The sequence below is a fragment of the Tetranychus urticae genome, chromosome 3 (assembly GCF_039701765.1).
Source record: "Tetranychus urticae isolate SD_2017Ah chromosome 3, NJAU_TeUrti_SD_1.0, whole genome shotgun sequence".
Lineage (NCBI taxonomy): Eukaryota > Metazoa > Arthropoda > Arachnida > Trombidiformes > Tetranychidae > Tetranychus > Tetranychus urticae.
The window spans coordinates 724,152-750,288 of record NC_142960.1 but is presented as its reverse complement, the minus strand read 5'-3'; the positions used below and the strand labels follow the sequence as shown (position 1 = coordinate 750,288).

The 26,137-nt window shown below is 32.2% G+C and overlaps 9 protein-coding genes across 11 annotated transcripts; 6 read left to right on the top strand and 3 right to left on the bottom strand.

Moving 5' to 3' along the window:
* The first annotated feature begins 2,724 nt into the window (after positions 1-2,724).
* Positions 2,725-4,152, top strand: LOC107369167 (leukocyte surface antigen CD53-like). Its single transcript, XM_015937094.3, has 4 exons — positions 2,725-3,123; positions 3,315-3,500; positions 3,573-3,647; positions 3,720-4,152. Exons 1-4 carry the CDS (start codon positions 3,058-3,060, stop codon positions 4,125-4,127), a joined length of 735 nt encoding a protein of 244 aa, XP_015792580.1. The 5' UTR covers positions 2,725-3,057; the 3' UTR covers positions 4,128-4,152.
* Positions 4,153-4,320: 168 nt separating this feature from the next.
* Positions 4,321-7,309, bottom strand: YME1L (ATP-dependent zinc metalloprotease YME1L). The gene is made up of 7 exons (XM_015937093.3): positions 7,117-7,309; positions 6,945-7,043; positions 6,577-6,878; positions 6,335-6,473; positions 5,104-6,251; positions 4,884-4,991; positions 4,321-4,805 (listed from the first exon to the last, which is right to left on the bottom strand). Coding segments are annotated over exons 1-7 (1,947 nt in total). The 5' UTR covers positions 7,118-7,309; the 3' UTR covers positions 4,321-4,655.
* A 1,239-nt stretch (positions 7,310-8,548) lies between these two features.
* Positions 8,549-12,580, top strand: LOC107369169 (plexin domain-containing protein 2). Its single transcript, XM_015937096.3, has 6 exons — positions 8,549-8,735; positions 9,101-9,396; positions 9,495-10,029; positions 10,211-10,306; positions 10,390-10,614; positions 11,740-12,580. The coding sequence occupies exons 1-6, from the start codon at positions 8,642-8,644 to the stop codon at positions 12,006-12,008; spliced, it is 1,515 nt and encodes a 504-aa protein (XP_015792582.2). The 5' UTR covers positions 8,549-8,641; the 3' UTR covers positions 12,009-12,580.
* Positions 12,581-13,736: 1,156 nt separating this feature from the next.
* On the top strand, positions 13,737-15,914 carry LOC107369201 (HUWE1-associated protein modifying stress responses). Its single transcript, XM_015937130.3, has 3 exons — positions 13,737-14,086; positions 14,498-15,004; positions 15,221-15,914. Exons 1-3 carry the CDS (start codon positions 13,870-13,872, stop codon positions 15,466-15,468), a joined length of 972 nt encoding a protein of 323 aa, XP_015792616.1. The 5' UTR covers positions 13,737-13,869; the 3' UTR covers positions 15,469-15,914.
* Positions 15,915-17,752: 1,838 nt separating this feature from the next.
* On the top strand, positions 17,753-20,448 carry LOC107369140 (uncharacterized). 2 transcript variants are annotated; one of them, XM_015937062.3, is made up of 3 exons: positions 17,753-17,863; positions 19,022-19,521; positions 19,598-20,448. In XM_015937062.3, the coding sequence occupies exons 1-3, from the start codon at positions 17,845-17,847 to the stop codon at positions 20,162-20,164; spliced, it is 1,086 nt and encodes a 361-aa protein (XP_015792548.1). In that variant the 5' UTR covers positions 17,753-17,844; the 3' UTR covers positions 20,165-20,448. The 2 variants fall into 2 exon arrangements, with proteins under 2 accessions (XP_015792548.1, XP_089125809.1); XM_089269683.1 differs by lacking the exon at positions 17,753-17,863 and adding an exon at positions 18,672-18,932.
* LOC107369142 (protein phosphatase inhibitor 2) lies at positions 20,444-21,342 on the bottom strand. 2 transcript variants are annotated; one of them, XM_089269684.1, is made up of 2 exons: positions 21,164-21,342; positions 20,444-20,973 (listed from the first exon to the last, which is right to left on the bottom strand). In XM_089269684.1, exon 2 carries the CDS (start codon positions 20,941-20,943, stop codon positions 20,506-20,508), a length of 438 nt encoding a protein of 145 aa, XP_089125810.1. In that variant the 5' UTR covers positions 20,944-20,973; positions 21,164-21,342; the 3' UTR covers positions 20,444-20,505. The 2 variants fall into 2 exon arrangements, with proteins under 2 accessions (XP_089125810.1, XP_015792550.1); XM_015937064.3 differs by having other exon boundaries at positions 20,444-20,968.
* Positions 21,343-21,414: 72 nt separating this feature from the next.
* Positions 21,415-26,042, top strand: LOC107369143 (vacuolar protein sorting 25). The gene is made up of 3 exons (XM_015937065.3): positions 21,415-23,507; positions 23,622-25,156; positions 25,225-26,042. Exon 1 carries the CDS (start codon positions 21,589-21,591, stop codon positions 23,206-23,208), a length of 1,620 nt encoding a protein of 539 aa, XP_015792551.2. The 5' UTR covers positions 21,415-21,588; the 3' UTR covers positions 23,209-23,507; positions 23,622-25,156; positions 25,225-26,042.
* Positions 23,067-24,610, bottom strand: LOC107369141 (thiamine pyrophosphokinase 1). Its single transcript, XM_015937063.3, has 5 exons — positions 24,415-24,610; positions 24,216-24,308; positions 24,005-24,135; positions 23,651-23,893; positions 23,067-23,559 (listed from the first exon to the last, which is right to left on the bottom strand). Exons 1-5 carry the CDS (start codon positions 24,473-24,475, stop codon positions 23,329-23,331), a joined length of 759 nt encoding a protein of 252 aa, XP_015792549.2. The 5' UTR covers positions 24,476-24,610; the 3' UTR covers positions 23,067-23,328.
* On the top strand, positions 24,769-25,797 carry Vps25 (vacuolar protein sorting 25). The gene is made up of 2 exons (XM_089268728.1): positions 24,769-24,888; positions 25,225-25,797. Exons 1-2 carry the CDS (start codon positions 24,769-24,771, stop codon positions 25,795-25,797), a joined length of 693 nt encoding a protein of 230 aa, XP_089124854.1.
* Positions 26,043-26,137: the final 95 nt, after the last annotated feature.

Here is a 26,137-nt window from a genome sequence, read left to right as displayed (position 1 = left end):
CGATAAAATGAGGTCAAAGTTGAAGCTTTGATCGCCTTTATTCCAATAATAAAATCAGATTTTACTATGAAACTCATTTTCCTGGTGTAACTTTTTCTGATTAACCAGAAAATGCAGGTATTTTCAATGAAAAATTCTCTATTCAGATCAGTAGTAAGTAGGGGATATTGATAACTTAAGGGAAGGCCGTAACTCGCGCATGCCAAGCTGGTGAAGAGAAAGAAAAAGGGGAAATAAACAAAACAACAACTAAAGATAGAAATACTTTATTGAATATATTTTTTCATAAAAAAATAATATTTCTTTACAATTTTAAGTTTATCTTTACCAGCCATATTTTCGATAGCTTTTTAAGGCTGTTTATAACGCAGGTTCTTTCACCAAGTTTCTGCGTTCCACTGGCTATATCAGCATATCTGATATTCAACTTTTTGGCAATGATTTTTTCGATACTGCCAGGGCTTACTTCTAGGGGTACCAAAGGATCATACACCGTCATACGATATGAGGTATCGCGGTATATAATGACCAAACGAGAGTGTGCATTATCATTTTTTATACCATTGAAGCTGGCTGTTATTACCAATAGCTTCTCGCCAATCTTCGCACATTTGCGGGCTTCTCGCACCACAGTTGAGGGTGTATAATTTATGGACAGACGAGGGTCGCCAGTCGCAGCACCATATATTCTTGACATTTTCAAGTTAGTACAGCTGCAATATTTTTCAGCATAGCCAACTTTGAATTACTTTTAATGACAGTTTCGTCATCGACAAAAAACTTGCATAAAAGAGTGAACACAGCATTAAAATAAACTGCACCAGAGTAAATGCCTCTGCCCTTTTCAATTGATTTGAACTTTTTCAAAAGAGAAGGTGTATTGACAGGGGTAACACTTGTATTTTATAATACTTTACTTCATTTTCACGTCTTTATATCTATCGTTATTAATTTGTCCAAATTAGAGAGTTAACTAGAAAATTAAATGAATATCCCTAAACAGAATTTATGATTAGCTCAACATAGTTATTAAATAATAACAATAAAATACAGTCAATATGCTAACACTAACAAAATCTTATATTAATGAAAATTATCACAATGAAAACTTTTTAATGAGCAAATTCATATTTTATAATAAAATTTTTCAACTGATCTGATACATTTTGCCAATGAACTGAGACTGAAACCTAATAAATGCAAGACACAGACAGAGATTTGTCTTGAGAAAATAAATTGTAGTCTGATGTTGTTTCCATTATAAAATTTCAGTGAATTTAGTTTGATTCCCCAGCGCTCGAGTTAGTTTCATTACTGCTTCGAAGGAAGTCAATGATCTTGATAAGATTAGGTGTTGAGAGCTTCAATTATCATTTTTCCATTTTATATGATTCTCAGGGTAAGGTTAAATGCAAAAATGAATTGCTGTTTGATTTCGGAAAAGTGTATTTTCATTGCAGAGTCGCTATTTCGTTGATTTGTTGAAATTGTCATAATTCATAAAAATTATTGAGTTTTCACAGCACTTTTCCTTTTCTCAATGATTTAATTCATTATTGAGCTGTAAATTCAGTTTACGAAGTTGAAGATTCTTCAAAATTCAAGGTAAAAAATAGGTCTAGGAAAAATATTGGGACAGATAAGTAAACAAAGTTGACTCGTCTCATGAAAGGAGTGAAAAGTAAAAATTAGATTATTTTATTTCATTGAGTGCATTGAGATACTTTCAGCTGAAAATGTAAATTTACTTTCTTCAAACAATAAATCATTCTAATATCTTTTTATATTCTTTAAATTACAGTACAATTACAGGTGGTGTTCATCATGGCAATTCACTGTTCCTGGTTTTTAATGAGCATTGCTCATCTTCACCCTGGTAACTTGAATCAGATCTTCAATCAGGAACCATCACTCAATACTCATCTACTACGGGTTCTTATGTGGTCCACTTCTCTGGTACTCTTGATGAAACGTCTAGCAGCCCTCAAACCGTTACAGGTTTACATCTTTCAGAACTGTGTTATCGCCGTAATCCAAAGTTACCTCGAATCTTACTCTGGTTGAAATTGTTATAATTGGGTCAGATATGCAAAAATAATAGGAACCACAATAGCTCAATATCCTCACCCGAGGCCATGTAACGGTGTTTTACAATGTACTTGGTATTACAATTGAATTAAAATCAATTATAAATGACAAACAAATTCAAGCACAATGCATGCACTTAGCAAATTCACATATCGCCATCTTTGAGGTTGAAAAGAAAAGATAATCTGGTCAACTTGGAAGGTTAAATTAGTTTAATTGCTTTTGAGGACATGAAAAAAGATCATCTAAGATGAAGGATTTTTATGAAAATTTATCAAATTAGATTGAAATTTATTCATTTCACCAAACGTTTGGCTATCTGTATTAGATGAAGTTTACTTCATTTTTTTGAAGCTTAAAGATAAACCAACCACACAATTGTGCATCAATACATTAACAAATGGTTAGTATTAAAATGAGCTGATGTGAATCAAATGAAATTGAACAATTTAGTGGTTTAAAATTAGACAGAATGTGGTGCGAAAGGAGAACAAGAAAGAGAGATTCTAAGAGAAACTAGATGAGCGTGACAGACAGTAACGAAATGATAGACAGTGGCAAACAGAAAGGAAGTGAGGGTGGAGAGAAAGAGAAAAAGAAATTAAAATATGCTTATTATGATGATTGCTATTATTTAGGCCAAGCGCGACATTAGATGAATAAAAAACGTAAACACGAAAGCAGGGAAAGAAAAAAAGATGAAATAATTTTACATCAATATGTTGTATGAAAACAAATCAACAGACCAGTTGGAAGTACTTGTTCACTGTTGTTCAATAGATCAGGAATCTTTGATTGTTTCAACTTAACTTGTGTAATTTATAAGTGCTTTTGAAATGAAACATAACTTGACCAGTCATTATCATCATTAAATCATCGCAATAGTGAAAGTCTTTCTTGTTTATTGTCCATCTTAACCATTTGGCTCTTGGAGATTGTGTTTCGTGGCTTAATTGACGATTGATCAAAATGGTCAAAGGATTTACCAATTCACTTATACAATGTGTTTTGTTCACGTTCAACTTTGTTTTTGTTGTAAGTTGTTACTTCTGCCAAGTCAAGTAGTTTTACAGTTTCACATTCAAGTAATAATTTCAAGTCATAACAATCAAGATTTATAATTGAAATCTTTCTTACCCATGAATCTGAAACTATAGTTTAATAGCTATTAAATATTTTGTCTCATTATCAAACTTTACTCTTTGTTCAATCAATTTACTATCAAGTGTTTTGGAGTCATAATTGGCGTCCTTGGTGGTTATTTTCTGGTTAAATCAACGGACTTCAAACAGATAATTGATACACCGGATACTGGGGCAATAGTTGTTGTATTAACTGGAATTGCTGTGTTCATTATTAGTTTCTTGGGCTGTTTTGGTGCCGTTAAGGAAAATTCATGTCTTCTTAAAATGGTAAATTCAATTGTAAAGTGTCAATAAAACTATTCCCTTTCAGCTAATTGTATTTTTTATCCAATTCAAAAGTATTGTTTCTGTGTTGGCATCTTGTCAATCCTGATAATTGGTCCACTAATTATCTTTATGGTTTACAGTGTAAAGGTGAGTTGGATTGATTTGTGCATCTCATCTAATGTCTTTTAACAATCTTTTTGGCCTTTTCTTTTCCTCAAGCTCGATGAGATTATGGAAAAACAATTGTTGACTGCTTTCACTGAATATCGAGTTAATGATCCCAAGAAAAATTCAATATCAGCAGCAATTGATACCTTGCATCAAACATCCAAATGTTGTGGATACAATGGTCCAGCATGGTGGGCAGCCAATTTGCCTGAATTTGAAGATAACACTGTTCCTGCTTCTTGTTGCTCGAACCAGATCACAATTGGTTTGATGAATAGACCACAAAATAAATGTACAATTGACCAAGTAAAATTTACTCAGGGTTGTGAAGGTGAGCTTAGGACGATCTTGAAATTATTTTTTAATACAATGATAACCAGCCTTCTTATTATTGGTTTAACACTCTTAATTGCAGCAGCAATTGCTTGTATCTTAGCTAATGCTGCCAGAGCTCAATAAACTTTTAAATGTGTAACTATTGAAATCAAGTTGTTTCATTTCATCATTTAGTCACCAATTCAAATAAAATGGCTTCGAATATGCTAAGCATATAATATGTTTAAATTGAATGAATTGATTATAGTTAACACTACGGTGAGTAAATTCCGTGTAATTGTTCTCATTAAGTGAAATAAAATTAACTCTCTTGATATGACATGATAATTTGTTTCAGTCTTTAATAGAAAGAAAACAATGAAGATATTATTCTAATATCACATTGGTAATCGATCTTTTACCAGCTTTCGTCCTGACTGTTACAAAATACAATTCTTCACATATTTTTGATTTGTTTCGCTCATTATTGCTGTCAACATTTACAGCTAGAGAAAAAAAATCTCACAGTTAAGGATGGTTCTCAATACACTCAATTTTGTAAAAATACATTGCTTATGACTAACACTTTGAAACCTCCTACCAGAAAAACTAGAAGAAGTGTGAAGAATCCATGAGATAAACGAAGAGAAAACAATTTCCTGATTAAAAGAGCTACCTCTTCAGTACCCTTGGATCTTTTCCTTGGATGACTAATGCAACTTCGTCAGAATCTAATGTTTCATATTTGAGTAATGCTTCTGCTAAACGTTGATGCTCGTCCGCTTTAGATAACAATATATGTTTAGCTCTATCATAAGATTCCTGAATAAAAATAATTAAAGAAAGAAAATTAAAATTAATAAACTATTTCAAGTAAAAATTAAATAAAAAGTAAATTACCTGTAATATTCTTTTAATTTCGCTATCTATCAATTCAGAAGTTGAATTTGAAATATCATTCATAACTACTAATCCATCTCGTGAATTTTCAAAAAATCGAACACCAACCTATTTGAATAGCAAAATGATTAGTGATTAAAATTAAATGTTAGTGATAAATTAAATTATTGCATCAGAAGTCTGATGAATTTTTAGGAAATGTTATCAAGTATTTGTATACCTTTTCTGACATTCCAAAATGTTTAACCATACTAGTAGCAATATCGGTTGCATGTTTAAAGTCGGAAGATGCTCCAGGAGTTACTTTTTCTGAGCCGAAAATAATTTCTTCAGCAACTCGACCTCCCATTAAAACATCAAGATCAGCCAAGTATTCCATTTTAGTCTTGGAATATTTTTCTCTATCAGGCATTAGAGCAGTATGCCCTAGACTAAGTCCTCTAGGCACTATGGTAACTTTATGAAGGGGGTCCGCACCTTTGGTATATAATGCGACTAATGTGTGTCCAGCTTCATGATAAGCTGTATTCTTGTTAGCTTCTTCATCTGGTATTTTATTTTTTCGTTCAGGACCCATAACAACTTTATCTCGAGCTGATTCAAAGTATTCCATAGATACTGAAGATTTACCATCGATAGCGGCTCTTAAAGCTGCTTGATTGACCATATTTTCAATATCTGCGCCAGTAAAACCAATCGTTCTCTTTGCAAGACGCTTTGAATCAACATTCGGGGCCAATTTAATTCGACTAAGATAAAGATCAAATATATTTTCTCGGTCTTTCAAATCAGGTACTGGAACATGAACTTCAACATCAAATCGACCAGGTCTTAAAAGAGCTTTATCAAGATCTTCTTTTCTATTAGTTGCCCCAAGCACAATGACACCTTCATTCTGACGAAAACCATCCATTTCAGTCAAAAGTTGATTGATTGTCTGATTGGCATAAGGATGAAGTACTGAGTTCGTTCTTTTACCTCCAACTGAGTCTATTTCATCAATAAACACAACACAAGGTGCTTTCAACTTCGCTGTGGCAAATAAATCACGAACTCGCCGAGCACCTTGCCCTACAAGAATCTCATCAAACTCTGGTCCAGCAGCATGAAAAAAAGGAACAGCAGCTTCACCAGCAACCGCTCGAGCGAGTAGAGTTTTACCAGTTCCAGGAGGTCCAACAAGCAAAACACCTTTAGGAAGTTTTCCTCCTAAGGCTGAAAATTTATCTGGATTTCTGAGAAATTCTACTATCTCTTGGAGCTCTTGCTTAGCTTCTTCTACTCCTCGTACATCTGCAAAAGTAACATCAATTTCTTCCGGACTAACAAGATTGCCACTACCAATCAATACTCTTCGGAAAGGACGAGCTACAAAAAGTGAACAAAAAATTCCATGGAGATTTAGACTGTATTGTATAATTTGATAATTTTTGTAAAATAGTAATATTTACCTGATATTTCTATCAATATCAACAAAGGTAAGGTCATTACCATTGCAAAAAATAAATATTCTTTCAGTCGAGTCTTAAAAGGCTTCTTAGTCGATCTAGGCTTTCCTTCGGCTGCAACATAGCCCTCAGCGAAAGAAATCTAAAGATAAAGTTCAATTTAACACATAAGTATGCAAATGATAATATTAAGTATCTTGTATTTTCATGCAGATAAATTTTTAGATTAGTTTTGCGATGGCTACCTGAAGTCTTTGAACTTCTTCCGGAGTCAATTTTTCATCTCTAATTATTTGGCGAAATCTTTCATTAGATTGTTCGATATTTGGTATCGTCTCCTTAGTTTTCTTCAAATTGAGCTCATCTAATAGTTTTTTTAATAAAGATTTCTCTTCCTTTCTGGATAGACCTCCGATACCATATGATTTGCGTTCTCCGCCGTTTAAACTACTTCTGTCTCCTTTGAACCACCTCTTTTGATGGAATAAAGGAGATGAATAACCAGAACACGTTGAATAAATTCCTAGATTCTTTAAGCCAGAGAAACCTAAAGATATAATTGAAAAACGGAAATTAATAATTGATATTCTAAATAATAATGCAATAAACTAACCTTTTTTATCGATGAAAACCAAACAAGGTAAATAACCATTAAAGGATGAGCTAAGTAACCGGGTACAATCAGAAAAGGATATAATCTTAGCTTTAATCACTGAAAAGAATAAAAAAAATATTTTATGATGAACCAAAGCTTAATTAATTTCCAATAGCAATTCAAAGCTTACTTTCATGTAATAGGAGACGAAAAAGAGTTCAATCACTGTTAGAGTATAAAAAGTATATTGGCATCCGAGATAAATAACAACTTGACCCAAAAATAAATGACTAGGTTTAATTTAAATACTAAAATAAAGCAATTACACTTAATAAACACAATTATCAAACAATTTAGTTAGTCAGAACAGTTTAGGTTAATGAAAAAGTACCGATGGGAAAAATGTGTTCAAACTTATCTCCAGCTGATTGGCTGTCTTTAATATTACAGAGCGCCAAATACGTAAAATCCAAAATAACGCACAACTGGAATTAAACAAAATTCAATTCAAGCAAGATTTAGTATTAAATCTATTTAAAAATGTATTCTGAATCAGCAAATTGTAAATTTTATCATTTTTAATGGAAAAAACATTAGATAATCAGGCAAATTCTTAAAAGGTGTATCTAAAAATAGGATCATCAACAAGCTGAAATAATGTTCCGGGTTAACATATTGGCAAATAATGAATTAATAACTACAAGAATTCCGAAATCAATTACCCTGTTTTATTCACACTGTTCAAAATTCATGTTTGATCAACCATTGGTCCTAATCAGGTCGGTCAATTTTCTGAGAATTGCCTTGATTTCGCTAAGGATTTTGAAGCTTTGTCTCCAAAATGCAGAAGTTGATCTACCAATGAAAAATCTAGAAGCCTTGAAATTGCATTTATAATTTTAAATTCCTTAGAATGTGAATTATTTTCTTAGAACAACAATGTCCTTAAAAAGTGCCTCAATGCCTGAAAGTCCTCATGTTTTTCTTATTTTCCATCTAAACGGATTATCTTATTTAGTCTTAATCCTCGCCTGTTTATTTTTTTTGGTCTTCGTTTAAACTGATGTTTCCTTTGAATCAATGCTATTAGATGACCATTCTTAGCTTTCGATAGAGCTTATTATAAAATAAAATCGTTGTTTATTTGAATAAACAAAAAGCTTAGCCAATTAAAGTGCACACTAGAATCGTAAATTTTGATACTTACATTGTTAAATGAGGGAATTATCGATTTTTTTTCTATCAAAAATTATTCCAAACCTTAAATTGATTTTGCTTGGTTTCAGTTCAAATTACTTCGAGATAATCTTAAGTAAAATCTGTAATTTTTATTTGAAAATGATTCGATAGAGATTCGATTTGTAGACTCCATATGACAAAATATATTTACGTCAATAGCTTTGAATTTTAAACATTGAGAAAGCGGATATCCAATGTCAGTTCATTCATGGGAGACTTGATTATTAATTTCATTTTGGTTTGTTTCTTGATTTGTTGCTGTTTGAAATTCAGTTTAAATATTATTGTGGGATTCGTTATTAGAGACATCAGGCGGCAGTTCATGTAACTAACATTTCTTTCATTTTAAGACGTCAAGTTTTGAGTTTCATTTGCAAGTCTTGTGATCTACCATCAACACATAAATTATTTTGATCGACTATTTTGAATCATTTTTTTGTATTTTAATACATTTATCTTTCACCTTCGCCTTTATAATGGCGTTAATGGATAATTCTGTAACCACATTCCTATTAATATTTATCCTTTGCTTCTTTCTGGCCGAATGTTCAAAAGGATCCTATCCTAAAGGTAAATATGTTAAAAATTGTTTGTCAAAATTTTATTCATTTTTTGTTTTCCAGCTTCAATTAATTTAATAATTGTTGTTAAGTAACCAGTGGTTTGATATAAGGTTTAATTTGATTGAACTTGTAAAAATTAATTAAACTACTCCTAGTTAGAAATGCCTCCAATTCAACAGTTCCTTGCTTTAAGACCTATCTTTTACATTCACTCTATGTTCTCTCTCTCTCTCTTTCTCTTTATCCTTATCCTTATTTACAGGATATCTTGACCGATAATTTAATTTTATCTTGTTTTTGTATTGAGCTTCAGCTTTATTTGTCTGATCTTTTTTTAAAAAATATGTTAACCTTTTAATTCTTTTATTACAGATTTTTACGAATTAGAGTCATCTAGTGATACTGAGAATGTTCTTCTCTCAAGGTGGAAAAGGGATGAATCTAAAAACAAAAAAATAGTAGCCACTAAAAAGCCAACACAATTGGATAAATCTAAACCTATGCTCAGCAAGCTTCTATCTTTGAATTCTACGCAACCCGTTACATCAGAGTTAAATATCACGAACTATGGGATAACTAATAGCACAGAGTTCAATGCCAACGATACATCAGTAGATGATCTAGAAAATATTTTAGACGCACCCTTGCCGTCAAATTATACAAGCAAGGTGAGTCTTAATGTCTAAACTGGTCTAACATTTAAGTGCAACCATTGTAAATTTTCATCATTATTCTGTTTTTCATAACTTTTTCATTACCTTTACAGAATGACTCCCATACATACTACAACTCAACAATATTAACGAAGCCAACCGAAGCCATGAAATATTGGGTTGACATTGATAAGATGCCCAATGTTACTTTACAACCAATGCTATCTAAATCACATCGTCGTGCTGCACCAGTTAATCTTACTTTTGAATTCCCGTTCTATGGTAATCCCATAAAGAATGTAACTATTGCGACTGGAGGATTTCTTTACCTTGGTAATACTGTTCACAGTTGGCTTGCAGCAACCCAATACGTTGCTCCATTAATGGCTAATTTTGATACACGGTTAAACGAATCATCGAAAATTAAGTACGCCGACAACTCGACTATGTTTGTTGTTCAGTGGGAGAATGTTTTAATCAAGGAACTTCCTCAAGAATTTTTCACCTTCCAAGTTTCTCTATTTTCAAATGGTGACATTGTCTTTGTTTACAAGGACCTTCCAATTTCATTCAACGACTTACCGGATACTCATCATCCTGTTAAAGTTGGACTTTCTGATGCGTATGTAATTGATAGAACCGCTTTCTGTAAGTTTTTTGGTTTCTTATGTTTTTTAGTTTCCAATGAACTCATTCTGCTAATTTGTCTTGTTCATTTTTTCTGTTTCCTCTTTCCTCTTCCCTCTTTTCTCGCTCTTCCCTTTTTCCTTGTTTGAACATTCGTTTTCACTTTACTTAATTAACTATCATTATGTTTCTTTGTCAACAGTTATCAGAAAGAAGACTATCTATGAGTATCATCGTGTTGAGCTCAAAAAGGAAAATATACTCAACAACACCGCTATTTACTTCACTGCCTTACCGAGTATGTTTTTATTTGTTTTTTTTAATCTAATATTTCACTTATTTGAACTATTTTTTCATGAATTCGCTTTTTCTTTTTAATAGCTTGCATTACTCTGAAAGATTGCGAAAGCTGTTCGGTCGGTGTTCCAAGTTTCGAGTGTAAATGGTGTGAAAGTACTGGACGATGCTCTGACGGATTGGATAGACAAAGACAAGATTGGCTAGCTAAAAGTTGTGATACCGAAGCTAAAAAAAATAACTGCCTTGCATCCACTAATAGCTCAACTGTAATTCAAAATGCAGCATCTACTATTTCACCATATCCAGGTAATTTGAATTGAATGGTTCAATTGGGGCATCTTTTCTCTTTTTTACTTCAACTCTCTTTCCCCGTGAAACGTCTACCATTTTTATCTCTATTATGGCTCAATTCTGTGAGTTCAGAAAATTGTAGCTCTTGCAGTATAACTCTTTTACCAGTACTCCCTTTTGTTATTTGTTTACTCTGTAGTTGATCAACTTCTCTTGGATAACTTGCTTCTACTTCCTTTCGTGTCTTTAATCTTCATTTCTCTTTCTTCAGTTGCTTTTTCCATTTTTTCAAATCACGTCTCATGATGAGTTGAACCTCTAACAAGTAAGGAAGGAAGCTACAAATTGAACCGGGACTGATTGGTTGATGAGAAGATCAACTTCAAAATCAATCTTTAATACTCCTTACGCCCTCAAAACATAGCTTTCAGATACACCCTCTCAACCTTTCTAACATCATTCAGCCAAACAACTTATCTTTTTGAGTCCTTAAACTGGGCCACTGAGTAGATAATGATTGTCTAATTGATGACAATACTGGCAATTTAGTTTAAGTAGCAGCATTAAAAAAAGATGTGCTTACAATTTTGAGGTCAAGGTTTTTTTGGCTTGTGGAAAACATTAATGGGTTAAAGTATGTCCGAGTTAAGATGCCAAGATCAAAACTTATTGTTTCGTTGTCTCAACATCTTTCTTTCCGCTCCCAATCAATCATGTGTTGATAACAAGATAATTAATTTAAACAGTTAGATATTATTCGATGGATACCCTAATCTTTTTGATTCAACTTTTCGACTGATTCACTGAAAAAAACAAGCTTTAAAAGTTGAAGGCTGTCTTTTTGGGAATTTGATTATCATAGTTATCGCTCTAGTGAATTTGTTTCTTTATCCTTTTGTTACCTTAATTAGCAATTAATCTACTCGAATGCAAATATACTTTGATAGATATGAACTTCATGGATAAACAAGCTTTTCCAAACAAGTTAAAAAGCTTTTTGCATGTAACTTGAGAGTCATATGAATTTATTAACTTGCGATCTTGATTTTTACGCATTATAAAATTACATTTTGTTTGTGATCAATGTTGCAAAATGAACTAATAAATGTTTTCTTTTCTTTCCTCTCTTTGATTTTTCAGGTAAAGTTAGAAAAGCGGAAGCACCCTCCGTCAGCTCACCTCTTTACCATCAAGGATCAAATGCAAATGGAAAGTCAGGAAATGGTAAAGCAAGTTTTATGGCCGTCATGATGGTTGTATCCTTGATTTCTGGTGTCGTATTATGGTTACTTTATGCCTACAAAAACCCACAAAGTTCATCGGGACAATTTTTAATCAAATATCGACCTGCTCAATGGCGTTTCGCAGGCAGTGAAGCTCGTTATACTGCTGCCTCCATTCATATGTAAAATACGCTGAAAAATCTTTGCCTTTTCAAGAAGGAGCCTGTGATGTCTTTTTTCTACATCGCTCTTCTGAGCCAAACTAAATCCACTCAACCATATCAAGGCTCTTTTCGATATCTCAAACATGCTACTCAAACGACCATTTTTTGGTTTAGCTTTCTTCCACCTTCATCAAATCACATTGTAAATACAACAATCAATTATTTTTGGAAGATTCAATCGAATGAAACGATTCCACCCACAACTATGCTGATATCTTGTCATAAAAGACTGATTAAAGACTGAGCTATTCACGCACATATGAATACTTTCTTTTAATATATTTTCTGCTTTATTGCTCTGATCTATGGATTCGATGAAAAAGTTTTCTATCAATCGGATAACAGCATTCAAATATTCGGCTCAAATAGTTTTCTTTTTAAATGCATTTGCAAGATTATCAAATATGAATTGTACACTTAAATCTCTCATTAAGTCATTCACTTTAATATTTTATCAAAAACATATTTAATTGTATCTTTAGCCTTTTGATTTATGTGGAAAGAAACAAATTAAAGGTTAACTGAAAATATAAATATTTATAGTTTGTTGTCGTTAATGTTTTAATTTAAATTAATTACTCTTTTCAGTTTAATTGCAATCAGTTCAATAAGTGTTAACTAAAGAGTTCGTTAATATAAACAAACAAAATCATATTCATTACCGTGAAAAATGAACTCCGCATTAAGTCCTAACGCTATTCAACAGACTAACTACATTGAATTGTTGAAAAAAATTCATTAATTTCTTTCAATTACTAGCTTTAATATACTATGAATTTATCACCAAACATAAAGTTAAATTTTGAATGCTTAGCAGGGACAATTATTAAAAACTCTGCATATACAGAATTGTAACAGAATTGAAATTAGAATGAATAAATTTAAATGGGTCAATAAAAGTCTTGATTAATTGTCCTTGTTTTCAAAACAATCGATTCATTAACGAAACTTCCCCATTAATTTTAATTCAACAGAAAAAATTCACAAATATTGTTGCAAGCGAATCGGAAATATTTTAACACTAGAAATGGTAAACATAGCGAATAATCAAGGTTAGTAGCTAGCTAAATTAATTTCCCATTAAATCACAAACAAACCAGTGAACAAAAGAGTGAAGCAAAAAAAGTCAGAAAATACATGAAAGGTTGGGTGAAGATAGACTCAGAATTTGTAAACAGTGAACCAGAATTTGTATCTTTTGTCTAACAGAAATGGTCTGAAAAAGAGAAGTCTAGAAGATTTTAAATCATGACAAAATAAACAAAAAAAATTGACCAATTCAAAGCAAATAGAGACAAAGATAAATAAAAGTGACCCTGGAATTGTTATCCAGTTATACCTGGTCAAAAGGCTATGACCTACCTTAGAAACACTAACTGACATTACAACACAAGTTACTGATCTTGTTCCGTTTATGCTTGTCAAAAGTCACTGACAAGCCATTTCGGCCTAGCATTATCCAAAGTCATACAGATGTAAGTTATTTTAGAGATGTTCCTACATCAATTTCAGAATAAGTTCATTGATTAAAGAATAATCTAAATATAATTTAATCTAAATTTCAACACTACTGAATGTTTAACAAAGCATCGAAAACAGTTTTTAATTGATTAACTTGACATAAAGGAAATTTTTACTTTTCATTTACATACTCACAGCGCCATCTACTTACTTTCAGTAACATTACCATTAGCTGGATGTTGTGAATGCTTGAAATCTATATTGTTTTGTGTGTTTGTGCATTTTGCCTTCATTCATCTACCTGTTTTATTTAATTTATTAGTCCAGTTTATTCTATTGTCTATCTTGTAAAATAATTAACCATGGACCAGATTGACGGTAATTATGAGGAATTCGAAGACTCATCTTCCCTAGGTCCTCTAAATGAAGGTATTTATAATAGCCTGGAAGAGGAAAGCCTTCACTTGGATAATTGTGACTATGAGGAGAAGCATTTTAATCATGAAAAGGATATGTTGTCTCACAAATTGTGGACATCATTTCAAACTGCTGCGTGCTCAGTTGCCCAATTGTACAAAGGTAAGGTTGCGATGTTCCTTTTTTCCTTGAATAATTGGTTTCAACGATCAAGATTCATCTTGTCAAATGGCCATCTCGATAATTAAATAAAGAGGGTGAAAAGATGATCATTTGACTTTGAATTTTAACCAAAAAAGTCATGTATGTTTACTTGTGGCCTTGAGTAGATTATGTGGTTAGGCTAATTCTTTTTGTTCTACTTTAAATTTTTTACTTAATTGACTGCTAGTTCCGTTTTCTTAGTAATCTTAAACCATTATCTCATTTTATGGCCTATGATCATTTTCAGTTTTCCTTTGACAACATGTTGATATTTTTTTCTGCTTATGTTTTTTTTTCTCTTTCTTATATAGCTATATGCTCTTGATAACATTTTTTATCTAATAATCAAGTTCTCTTTCACTTCTATAGATAGAGAAAGTGGCCTTACCTATTGGATACCATTTCAAAACGCAGCAACAAATGTAACCTCACTATATAAAGAATGCATTGAATCAATTAGACGAAATGCAGATATCTATCTTCAGATGGGTATAAAGAAACGCAATGCTGAGCTGCTAGCCTGGGCCAAAAAGAGAAAACGATTCATTCGCCGTGAAGATTTGATTGGTTTTCTGAAGGGAGAAATAACCAATATTGAGCAGCATCATAATCATAGTAATAATTACCATCACCATCAACATTTTCATTATGCGCATCATAGAGATGGTTCCTGGAACAAATTACACAGACCCTCACCTACCGTTATGATCGAAACGAGCCCAAGTACAACACCAGGTTTTCGAACTCCTTCTCAAACATTAACTAATAGTAATAATAGTAATGTTAATAATAATTTAACTCGTTCTTTTGAAACCAATGATGTTAATCCAGAAGATGGTGATCTCCAGACATTTAGGGAAGCACTTGCTATTTCCGGTAAGTTATGAGTTTGCGAGGTTTTTCCTTGTTTACTTAATGTTAAAGGAGGTGTGATTCTCTATGATATTAATTGATAAGACTCGACTTATTTTTATCGATTTTCTTTATTATCAAATAAGTTATTTAATTCTTGTTTCTAATTGATATCACATGGTTTCTCACCTCGCCTTGATGTTTAGCATTTCTCTCATTGCTTTAAATTTTATTCAATAGTTGCTGGACTTCGTAGCAGTCAACAATCAGGCATAGATCCCGTTGATTTTATTAATACATGTACAAATCGTCGGAATAGCCATAGTAAGGTTCTACCAACACCCAATCTGGAAGCAGCTTCGGCAACTGAATTGAGTGAATTTATATCCAATGAATACTCACGTCATGTTGAATCAAGAAAAAGAGTCAATTCATCTACAGATGTCACCATGGATTCTCCAACCCATAAACGTACCCGATTACTCTGATTAAATTAGGGGAACAAATGAAGGTTTGGAGAAGCTACTTCCATGCAGAGAAACTGAACTGAATTTGAAAGAAACACAAATTAATGATATCCAGATGATTTATTATGAAGAATAACAAAAGCTACTTCAAAATGCTGAACTAAATGACAGAATGAAAAAGTGGCAAATAAACTGGATTTTATACCCACAACTTCTAAGATCGGTTTCATTTGCTTGCCACCGGGTTTGCAATTAATCCATTCAATTATATTTTAAAACTCGAACTATGTTCAGTTTCCAGTCAATCTAACCTGAAAATATTGAGAAACAATTTGATTTGGACTCGCGCTCTCGTTAATTGACTTGTGAAAAAATTACAATGAAAGATGCTATTATACATAAAAACTTATCTCGTCATGTAAGATAAATCAGCTCAGAATTAATACACTTTTTCTACTTATTTTTTATTCCCTTGATGCAATGAACTTATTATCTTCCAATTATCAAGGAAGGTTAACCTTAACCTGTATTAAGATGAAAACAAACCTTTTAGGTGATCATTTTATTGTTGATTCAAATCATGTTGAAAGATCAAGCAAGAATATTATCGAAGCATATTATAATTATGCAGCAAAGAAAATTCAATCTCCACCAAAATCAATTGGAGTAAAACCATGACCAACCTATGAATAATCCAAACAATATTGACTATAATTTGAAATTTCTGTCAGATCTGGCGTTCAATTCAATTATCAAATGAAAATTTTCCTAATATCATATAAATCAAATACTGAATAATAGAAAATTATTAAATTGAGTTAAAAATTATTTAATCGTTCATTTCTTTCTTCAATCTTCACCTTACATTTGACTAATACAGAATCGGCCAAAAAAACTATCAGTCAGATTTATGCTCAAAATTATTATAAGATTTTTAATTTTGATATTTAACAAAACAATAAATAAATATATGAACTAGCGATTAGAGCATTCAAAAAATATAAAATTGTAAAGTTCTAAAAACGATGGAATTAGGCCAAAATAAGTGAACTTTAGATGTGACCGCCATCTGTTGGATGGACTAAAATTTCGATAATTTTCATTTTCTAAGGCTGATTGCGATTAAGATCTCAGCAACTATTGAATTTTTGTCTTATATTTAGAATGCTTTGTATTCAATGAAACTTCAGACTCATTTTTTTTCGAGAATCTATCTTTTACTTCTATCTAATACTTCAATCTGAAACTTAGAATATTTTTAGTCGATTTCGACAGAGATTATGTTTTATTAATAAATCAGCTTTTATTCACTGAATATCTCTGAACAAAATTGGGAAAAATTAAAATGATATTGCTAAATATTCAAAAATAAAATGGAACCGTAATCATGGTTTTATTAGCTGTAGATGAGAAGATATTCAATTTTGAATGAAATTTAGATACTGATAGTTTTTTATCGATACTGTAACGATTATGTTATTATGTTATAATAATTATTTTTATATTTACAGGAATTCTTGGAACACTTCCTTATCCAATACTCGAATCAAATTCCAAACATTTGACTGAATCTGTTGATAATTTTACTGATTCCAGAGGAGGAAGTAACTTTTTCTGTAAAAATCTAATCGGAAACTGATCAGCATTTGTTCACAATCAAGCTTCAATTTAACTTTGTCTCAATTTATCTCGAATCAATCCATTTATCGACAATTTACTGATATGAAAGTCAATCATTAAGTTCTGTTAATCATGGATGGAGAATAGCTTATAAATCTATGTCCAGCGGCCAAGGACCGATTAAATTCTGGTTAAAATAATAACAAGGCAAATAAACCAGCAAAGTCAATTGGATTATTGCTAACTAAACTTTACCATAATATTGGGTTACAGTCGCATTTGGAGTCATTTTGTTTGACAATTTTACCCACAATTTGTGATACTTTTTGTGTCAATAGCTAAAGATTTTAGGCTTAAATGATGTCGAGAACCAGCCTTGAACCAAGTTTAACCTTGATGTCAAGGTAATCCACAGATTGGGATGAGTTACACTGAATTGTTGATTATAGTAAGTCAATTTGAGGATAAAATGAAATAGACACAATTGGCGTAATCTCAAGAAACCTTGGTACAAAAATGTGTTTAGAGCCAACAAATAGGGAAGAGCAAAAACATTATAATATTAAGATGGCTGATGAGACTGATCATTACCAGTACCAGAAAATATGGAAGATTAAGATGATGGAAGCGCCAATCTTTGAGGTAAAAGTGTTCATTTTGACGCATCTTCACTTCATTACATATTCATGTTCAGTTCAATCAACATTAACAGTTGAACCCGTTGAAGTACATATTTAAATACAACAAATATTTGACCAAAAGTGCAACTGGACGAAAATGACCCAAATGGAAATCGGTAAGAAATGTTAATAATATCAAATGTTTTTACTTTTACCAATTCCCTTCCAATAACTTAACTACTAACCAAATCCAATTGTTTTGTAAATTATTGATAAATTACTCTTCGTATAACTGTTGCATACATCAGGTTTTTAAAGACATTAGTAAATTATTTAGATGTTGGTCTATGGTTAATGTAATATCCTTGATGATATAATCAATTGAGCTTATCAAATCATTTAATTTTCATTGCCTTTCCAGAATTGATCAATTACTCGAAACAAAATCCGGTAACTGTTAAAGCTCATCCATAATCAATTTGGCCAAATATTATAAACTTTGATGATTTATTTTGTTCACTTATAAATTGATTTGTTTTCAAAACAAATCAATTAGTCAATTTGTTTGCTTCAACAATATTTATATCTTGTTGAAAAATTAGTTAAACCAGTTACTGATCATAAGTTTACTATTCAAAGCATAACTTGAGGTTTGATCATTTTAAGATAAACCCTTTTTTACATTGAAGGACATTAAATCGACTGTTTTCTGGTATATTCTTGATCATTTGAAAACAACTTGTTGATCATTTGCCAAATTACTAGATTATGTAGCTTCAAACTGTACTAACTGAATTTTCTGTTGACGAAAATTAAACTCTATTAGCCTTGCCACCTACGAGTAAACGCTTTACTGGTTCATTGTCATTTTTTAGCAATTAATAGACAATCCAATTTCAGACTAATTGCAAAATCCTTATTCACTAAATATTTTCCGTTAATTTGGCAAAATAGAAATTCCGTTGAATTCCTCATGACTGGATGTTTACTGATTTTCACCTAAAAAACCTAAAAATTGTTGCATCTGGTTAGGTTCAATATTGCTCAATCCCAGTAATACACTTAACTTGATTTCAATTAAATTGGTTTATGTAAATAATTAAATCTCTCCTTAATTAATTATTCTTGGAGTCAGCTTAATTTGTGTTCTGTAAATGCTATTAAGAAAACTCAATAGTTCATGAAACAACATCTTTATTTTTATGATCTTGAAATGTCTAAGTGGAAGCTTCCATCGAATGATCTGTATTATATTTTCATAACATTTAACATCCCAATCTGTTCTTTAAACATTCACATCAATTGATTTTTCTTGTTTTGTCTTTGTTTTGCAGATAATTTGATTGATAATCTGGAGAGTGATTTACGTTCACCCAATAAACCAAGTAAAGGGTCAGCGTTGAAATCGAGATCATCCAAACATCAAGAAATACGTAAACATCAGAAATCCTATTATTCAGAGAAATCGGTCGTTTTCCCACCGAACCAGAATGAAATAATCAAGGAGGATACACCTCAAAATGAAGTTAAAGTCAGTTCTGTGCCCGTTAAAGCAAAAGCTAAAATGTTTGATAAAATTGTTGCGAGTTCAAAAAGTGATTCTAAAAGTGATTCTGGTCTAGTCGAGACTCATGAACGTAAATCTCGTCCAATAACACGAGATAACAGTCGCAGTAATCCGATGGCAATTGCAAAGCTTCGTTACCGTTCAACATCATCATCAAGCCACCGAAGTCCAAGTAACCATTATGACAATAAAGTTACTTATCGAAGATCAGAGTCCTCACCAAGAAGACAAGAATTCTTTCGACATCGAGATTCGAGACACGGAAAGGTATTGTGTTTCATCGAACATTAAAATCAGAAAATCTTTCTGTCTATTAACATTACTTTTTGTGATTTTCTTGTAGCCTCTTCCAGGAGTCAACCAATTTATTGGTTCTTCTTGGCCAAATGGGTTGGATCAAGCAGGAAACCGTGATTCTGATGAAGGAATCCATTATAATCGTTATCCTCGACCAGTCTATTCACCTCAACCATCCTCGGTTGGCTGGTCAACTCCTGCCTCCAGTCCCGAGCCTCCTCGTGAAATGTCTCCGATCAAGAAAGTTTTTGTGAAGCGACAAGAGGCCAATCCACCGTCACCATTACCTGATTACATGAAAAACTTGCGTCTAATGGAAATAAATGATCCACCTTATAGCCATGTAATACCACCTAAATTTGGCACTTTAACTCGTCGTCGATATCCCAACATTGCTAAGGATCCGAGTCCTCATGGTCCACCTTGTGGTTTATGTTATGAACCTATTGATGAAGATCGTTGTATTGTCCAAGAAGGTGTTCAATATCATGTTTGGCATTACGCTTGTTCATATTGTTTGGTCACTTTGAAACAAAATGATTTCACTATTGTTAAGGATAATAAGCCATTTTGTACGAACTGTTACAGGCGAATGCTTGTTCCCAATAATTGAGAGAAACTCTGTTGAATATTAGCTTACAAACAAACTGTAATCAATATTGAAATTAACCTAATCTATTTATTTATGTAACTTGGCAAGTTTCACTGGTTAGAGTTATATCAACTCCAATCGCACAGAAAATTGTGACACATAAATATACAACTCAACTAATTTGGAGCTGATTCATCCTTATTTTTGATTTAAAGATTCAATTGTATTGAAAAAAGTCTGCATTTCAATTCTATGTAACTTTATTTTGAATAATATCTAATAAATATAAAATTCAATCAATTCAACCTCCGGGTTATAATTTTTATTAAGTTGTAATAAATTGATACATGAAAGTAAATAAATTAATTCAGGCTGAGCTTATTATCATCGTCGTCTTCTTCATCATCGTCTTCTTCTTCCAATAGTTTACGAGCAAGTTTAACCGCTTGAAATTCGTTGTAATGCATTTTTCTCTTCATCTCAAACTCTCTTCGTTTCTTTTTTTCTTCTTCCGTCAATTCTTCACCTTCTAAATCACTTTGATCGTCATCATCATCAAACTCTTTACTGTCCTCCTCTTCTTTACTGTCTTGAGAGGACACTTTCGATCTACCAAGCTTAATCTTTTCAGAGACTTTTTGAAGATTAAGATTTGTTGAAGAAGAAGCTGCTTCTTCGTCATCGGACACCTGTTCACCGTCAACAGTATCTTTGTAATGACTGTAAGGAGTTTTAGGTTCCTCGATTTTCATCAGCCCATAATCTTTTCCTGGTGGATGCAAGGTTTGAAGGATATTCATCTCATCCCATTTGATTGGTTCAATGCTGGACTAGACGACAAGTGAATTAATCCAACCGATAATTAATTCCAAATTTATGCACACAAACGTGGAAAAATCATGAAAGATAAATAATGGAATATTCAATTAGCATAGATATTTTAACACATATAAACAAGTAAAAACAAACTGTGACATATTAATAGATAAAACGTAATTGAAAATATGAAGAGAAACCAACCTTGATTTGTGTTGTTCAGTGTGACCAGAATTTGAACTGGTTCTTAAAATTCCTTTGGCAGGCTTTTTCGCAAGGTTCTCCATAGTTTTCATCAAATCTTTTAAATTGGAATTAAACAAATTGGAGGAAATAAAATGGCATAGCAGAGGTTAAAACTAGTGTTTCACCAACATCTTTTTTCAATCAATATTATCGATATTTTTGCTGCGATATTTTATCGATATTTACCAGCAATATATCGATAATTTAACACATGTTTTGCATGGTGGATTTGTTTTCAACGCAGACTAGGAAACCGCTATTTGTACTTTTTCATTGTAAAAATAGCCTTTACCTGCAGACTGCGATTCGCAGTCTCTTCCTTGTTTACTCTTTGTTCTATCATCTAACAAGTAAACAAAAACTACGGAAATCCGAATTCAATTATGTGTGGTATATTTTTTTCTTGTCAGCAAACTGACCAAGATGCCGATTGCTATTCACCCGAAGTTTTATCGAAATTGAATAATTTCTTAAAAAGACGTGGTCCAGATGCTCTAGAAGAGTTGACTTTTCTCAAGCACGATTTCATGTTGAAATTCATTGGTAGCGTCTTGCATTTACGTGGCAACGAAATTGTTAAACAACCCATCACTGATTGCAATAATAATACTTTACTCTGGAATGGCGAAATATTCAATTGTGGAATTGACAATGAAGATGAATCTGATACATTGTACTTGTTCAATCAATTGAATGAGTGTCAAAAACTCGGTAAATCAGTTTATGAAGTAATTAGTAATATTAGAGGTCCATTTACGTTTGTGTATTGGAATGAACACGAAAAAAGCATATATTTTGGACGGGATTTCATTGGAAGACGAAGTTTGTGTTGGAAAAAAGTTGCTGAACCTTTTTCATTGAGTTTATCTTCAGTTTGTCCTCCTGGTCTCAATGATTGGGAAGAAGTTCCTGCAAGTGGCATTTTTAGACTGGATTTTAATGAGAAAGTTCCCACTCTTCAACTAACTGAATGGAACAGAGATGCTGTTGGTACGATTATTAATAATAGCTCAGCCTTAAGTTCACCAATAAATACATCTTTAAATATTCTTAGTTTGGAGGAATCACAAAACGAAATTTATATTGAAGACAATTTAATTGACGATTTAATTCAAACACTTTCTAATTCAATTAAGTCTCGCATAATCAAATTCAATCAGTTGTGTCAAATATGTGTCGACAATGCCACAAAAATATGTAATCATTCATCTGTAGCAGTACTTTTTTCTGGCGGCTTGGATTCATCAGTTATTGCTCTCCTTAGTGACAAATATGTACCTCAACAGCAATCAATTGACCTAATAAATGTTGCATTTTCTTCACAAGCTCAAGATCGCTTGACTGGATTTGAAGCATTCGAAGAGATCAAAGTGATTAGACCAGAAAGAAAATGGAATTTTGTGCAAGTTGATGTTACTTTAGAAACTCTCAGAACATTAAGAGATGAACATATTAAGTATCTTGTTAAACCGTTGAACACAGTTTTAGATGACAGTATTGCTTGTGCTGTTTGGTTTGCTGCTAGAGGAGAAGGGATCTTGGAATCACAAACGTACAAAAGTCCGGCAAGAATTGTCCTTCTAGGAATGGGAGCTGATGAACAGTTTGCTGGCTATTCACGCCATCGAGCAGTTTTTCAATCAAAAGGATGGAATGGGTTAACTGAAGAGATTAAGCATGAATTGACAAGAATATCGAAGAGAAATCTAGGCAGAGATGACAGAATTGTTAGTGATCATGGAAGAGAGGCAAGATTTCCATATCTTGATGAAAATGTTATCAATTTTCTCAACTCTTTACCTACCTGGAAGAAAGCAAATCTTAAATTAGAGAGAGGTAAAGGTGAAAAGCTGTTACTCCGTTTGGCTGCTAAAAAATTAGGTTTAATAAAAGTTTCTGGATATTGGAAGCGAGCTATTCAATTTGGTTCTCGAATTGCTCATCTTGAAAATTGTAAAGAAAAAGGAAGTGACAAATGCGCCAGATTAACTGAATATACATGATTCAACTTATAAAAGTATAATAACATCACTGGGTTGAGTTAAAATTTTGTAACAAAAATTCTGAAAGTTCCTGTTCATCAAAGCTCCGTTTTCTTGGACTAATATAGCCTGTAAATGGAATTACGTTGGGCAATAATGCTGTGACCATAAAACGGGATTATCTTCAACTTCTAAAATGGCTTTTTCATCTGACTTAGCGAATTGGTTGGAGGTGCTGAGAATTGAACTAAACGAAAGAGTCATCTTGTTCATATTATACAACAGTCCACTGGAGGTAATAGTAGCAGGTCCATCAAAAGGTACAATTGAAAGCCATTTCGGTTGTGAATTGCTCACAATTTCATGGCGCCCCTAGAAATGATAAATATATTAAAATTATGTTATTTTTTAAATTGAATCTCTCATATCTTTAGGTGGATTGCACAGGTAAATTGTGAATTACCTTTTTCATTAACCACGATAGTGAACCCTTCAAATCGAGGTAAAATATTGGACAATCTGATTTTTCTTCGGACCACTTATGCAGAGTAGAAATGTTGCTGAAAGATTGATCCAAACGATGATTAACTTGCCATAAAACTACAATGTAATTAAGCTGATTTCGCATGTGTTTTTCATCCAATACAAACAATGCTTTCATGAAATCGGTGTAATTCTGATCTGGTGTTTCAATTATTTCCACTCCCTTGAGAAAAAAGTCAATATGTGATGTTAATCCAATAAATTATCCATTGTGCCTAAAAATTTTCTAAATAAATAACTTCAGTGCTATTCGATCGGTTTCCTAGCCGCTTACCAGTTTTTTAAAATAATTAGTAGTTGACTCTTTTATTGAATCGAAATCACCAGTAATCAAATCAGGAACATATGTTGGTCCTAAATTAATTAACGAATTGGTTCCACCATCAACAGATAATTTGAGTTTAGCTAGAAAATTGAGAAAATATTGATTTAAAAATTAGAATAATTAGTTTTGAGCGGTTGGAAAATCTTATTCAGAGAAATACCTGATTGCCAAAGATTGTTGAAATTATCGAGCTGATTTGAATCGAGATCGTCCAAAGCATGATTCAAGATAACTAAACCAAAATTTTGATCGCCTTTGAATTTAGAGAAAGGAGAGAAAAATAGGAATTTAAAATCTCAAGATTTAATCAATTTTATTGACATCGCATGAATTTTGACAAATTAAAGTCAGTCACTCACCTTTACCGCTGATCAAATTTGATTGCCAATGATAAGTATCTGATTCAAACTTAAATGCCATTTACGCTGTTGATCATAAAGGAGTCAAATGAAATAAAAACAAAGGAATAATTTAAAAAAATCAAGAACAGAAAAGTCCAAAAGCAAATTAATTTGAATTTTACAGAAAAATAACAAGAACGAAAATTTGAATGGTAGATAACTTTGAAGATAACTTTCAAAACATCCTCAAGACTTGCTATGAGAACCTCAGTCAGCTGATTTCTTCTCTTCGCTTGCTTTTGTTTTTGTCATTTTTCCACGTTTGATTCTCTATTATTGTTCATATTGTTGTGAGTAATTTTCTTGTTAATTATGAGTCTATTTTCTCGGACAACTTATGACAAAATGCATAAAGTGGCCCTCACTGGTTTGATCCTTTTCAGTGGCGTTGCTTTTTTCGACTGTGTCTTCACATTTGCTGGCGTTCTTACAGTAAGGAAGGAACGTATTGCCAAGATTCAAGATACAAAGCCAGAAGACATTATTATTTAATTCTCGATTCTCCATTGGATTACCTTTGTTTCTTCTAGCATTATTATTATTTAGTTAACCCTTGTACTGTTAAATATTCACCCCAACATTCACGCCAAATTTAAATCTCTCCGTGGACAAAATAATTTAATTTATCCGCCATTTGTTAATATTCTGCTGCAGCCAATATCAACTGTTTGGTCTTACTGTGTGTACACATCTTTTTAAGGTTTGATATTTTTTAATTTTTATTTTCAAATTCTTATGTCATTCTAATTTCTATTTTTTTTATTTCAGTTTATTCTTGAAATTGGCTTCTCACTTCAATTGAAAATGCCAGATCCTGTTCTATCCGATTACTGGCAGTATAATTTTCCTCCGTTTTTTACCATTCAACCAAATTTAGAGACTAGGAAAGCTCAACTAGAAGCATGGTCTTCTCTGATTCTCAATCATTGTAAAAATAATCGTATCTTCAAGATTGATCTTAAAAAGGCCTTAACAGAACCACCCTTTCAAAATGCATCCATTTCTAGAGGTTTAACTTTGGATGGTTTGATCACTATTTTTGAAAACATGAAGGAAAAAGGTGTTGCCGATTGGTCAGATAAAAATAAATCCAGTGTTTTCATCTATTGGAATACTCCGGAAGCATGGGCAAATCTAATCTACCATTGGGTATACAATGTTGGTTACATCAATAATGTTTGTACTCTTTACGAGATTGTTTCAGGTGATGAAACGGTAAAAGAGCCATTCCATGGACTTGATTATGAAGTGCTCAAAAAAAGTCTCCAAGTGTTAGAAAAGCAAGGAAAAGCCACAATAATAAGTTTAGACGATAATGGTGGTGTTAAATTTCTAGGATAATTGGAAGTATTCTGTTGTACTCGAATTTATTCAAAAGATCAAGAAGGATTGAGTTGCATCAAATGGTTTCTTCGGTTAAGTTCATTTACTTGAACTTATCAACATAATTATTTGTAATAACAATACCAGTTAAAAACATAAAGCGTGGAGAACAATGATAATTTCAACTGTACAAATGAAACAAACAAAAGAGGATAGTAAATAAATTTAATATGTTGAACTGAGAAATTGAAAAAAAACAAAAATCTGTTTGACTAAATTAATTCTAGATTTTGTGGGAGAATTGATGTTTTTTGTATTTGTAAGATTTCCAGAATAATTGGTTTTTAATATAAAATGA

Bases quoted from the DNA above. Each gene is read 5' to 3' on its own strand.
- LOC107369167 (XM_015937094.3), top strand. From the start codon at position 3,058: ATGGTCAAAGGATTTACCAATTCACTTATACAATGTGTTTTGTTCACG. The intron at 3,124-3,314 runs GTAAGTTGTTAC...TTTACTATCAAG, and splicing joins CGTTCAACTTTGTTTTTGTT to TGTTTTGGAGTCATAATTGG. The intron at 3,501-3,572 runs GTAAATTCAATT...CCAATTCAAAAG, and splicing joins ATTCATGTCTTCTTAAAATG to TATTGTTTCTGTGTTGGCAT.
- YME1L (XM_015937093.3), bottom strand. The intron at 6,474-6,576 runs GTAGCCATCGCA...CTTTATCTTTAG, and splicing joins AAGAAGTTCAAAGACTTCAG to ATTTCTTTCGCTGAGGGCTA. The intron at 4,806-4,883 runs GTAATTTACTTT...ATTTTTATTCAG, and splicing joins AAATTAAAAGAATATTACAG to GAATCTTATGATAGAGCTAA.
- LOC107369169 (XM_015937096.3), top strand. From the start codon at position 8,642: ATGGCGTTAATGGATAATTCTGTAACCACATTCCTATTAATATTTATC. The intron at 8,736-9,100 runs GTAAATATGTTA...CTTTTATTACAG, and splicing joins AAAAGGATCCTATCCTAAAG to ATTTTTACGAATTAGAGTCA. The intron at 10,030-10,210 runs GTAAGTTTTTTG...CTTTGTCAACAG, and splicing joins AATTGATAGAACCGCTTTCT to TTATCAGAAAGAAGACTATC.
- LOC107369201 (XM_015937130.3), top strand. From the start codon at position 13,870: ATGGACCAGATTGACGGTAATTATGAGGAATTCGAAGACTCATCTTCC. The intron at 14,087-14,497 runs GTAAGGTTGCGA...TCACTTCTATAG, and splicing joins AGTTGCCCAATTGTACAAAG to ATAGAGAAAGTGGCCTTACC. The intron at 15,005-15,220 runs GTAAGTTATGAG...TTTATTCAATAG, and splicing joins GGAAGCACTTGCTATTTCCG to TTGCTGGACTTCGTAGCAGT.
- LOC107369140 (XM_089269683.1), top strand. From the start codon at position 18,890: ATGATCTTGAAATGTCTAAGTGGAAGCTTCCATCGAATGATCT. The intron at 18,933-19,021 runs GTATTATATTTT...TTTGTTTTGCAG, and splicing joins AAGCTTCCATCGAATGATCT to ATAATTTGATTGATAATCTG. The intron at 19,522-19,597 runs GTATTGTGTTTC...ATTTTCTTGTAG, and splicing joins GAGATTCGAGACACGGAAAG to CCTCTTCCAGGAGTCAACCA.
- LOC107369142 (XM_015937064.3), bottom strand. From the start codon at position 21,255: ATGAAAACTATGGAGAACCTTGCGAAAAAGCCTGCCAAAGGAATTTTA. The intron at 20,969-21,163 runs GTTGGTTTCTCT...CGTCTAGTCCAG, and splicing joins ACTGAACAACACAAATCAAG to CATTGAACCAATCAAATGGG.
- LOC107369143 (XM_015937065.3), top strand. From the start codon at position 21,589: ATGTGTGGTATATTTTTTTCTTGTCAGCAAACTGACCAAGATGCCGAT.
- LOC107369141 (XM_015937063.3), bottom strand. From the start codon at position 24,475: ATGGCATTTAAGTTTGAATCAGATACTTATCATTGGCAATCAAATTTG. The intron at 24,136-24,215 runs GTATTTCTCTGA...TCAATTTTCTAG, and splicing joins CAACAATCTTTGGCAATCAG to CTAAACTCAAATTATCTGTT. The intron at 23,894-24,004 runs GTAAGCGGCTAG...TTTTTTCTCAAG, and splicing joins CTAATTATTTTAAAAAACTG to GGAGTGGAAATAATTGAAAC.
- Vps25 (XM_089268728.1), top strand. From the start codon at position 24,769: ATGAGTCTATTTTCTCGGACAACTTATGACAAAATGCATAAAGTGGCC. The intron at 24,889-25,224 runs GTAAGGAAGGAA...TTTTTATTTCAG, and splicing joins CATTTGCTGGCGTTCTTACA to TTTATTCTTGAAATTGGCTT.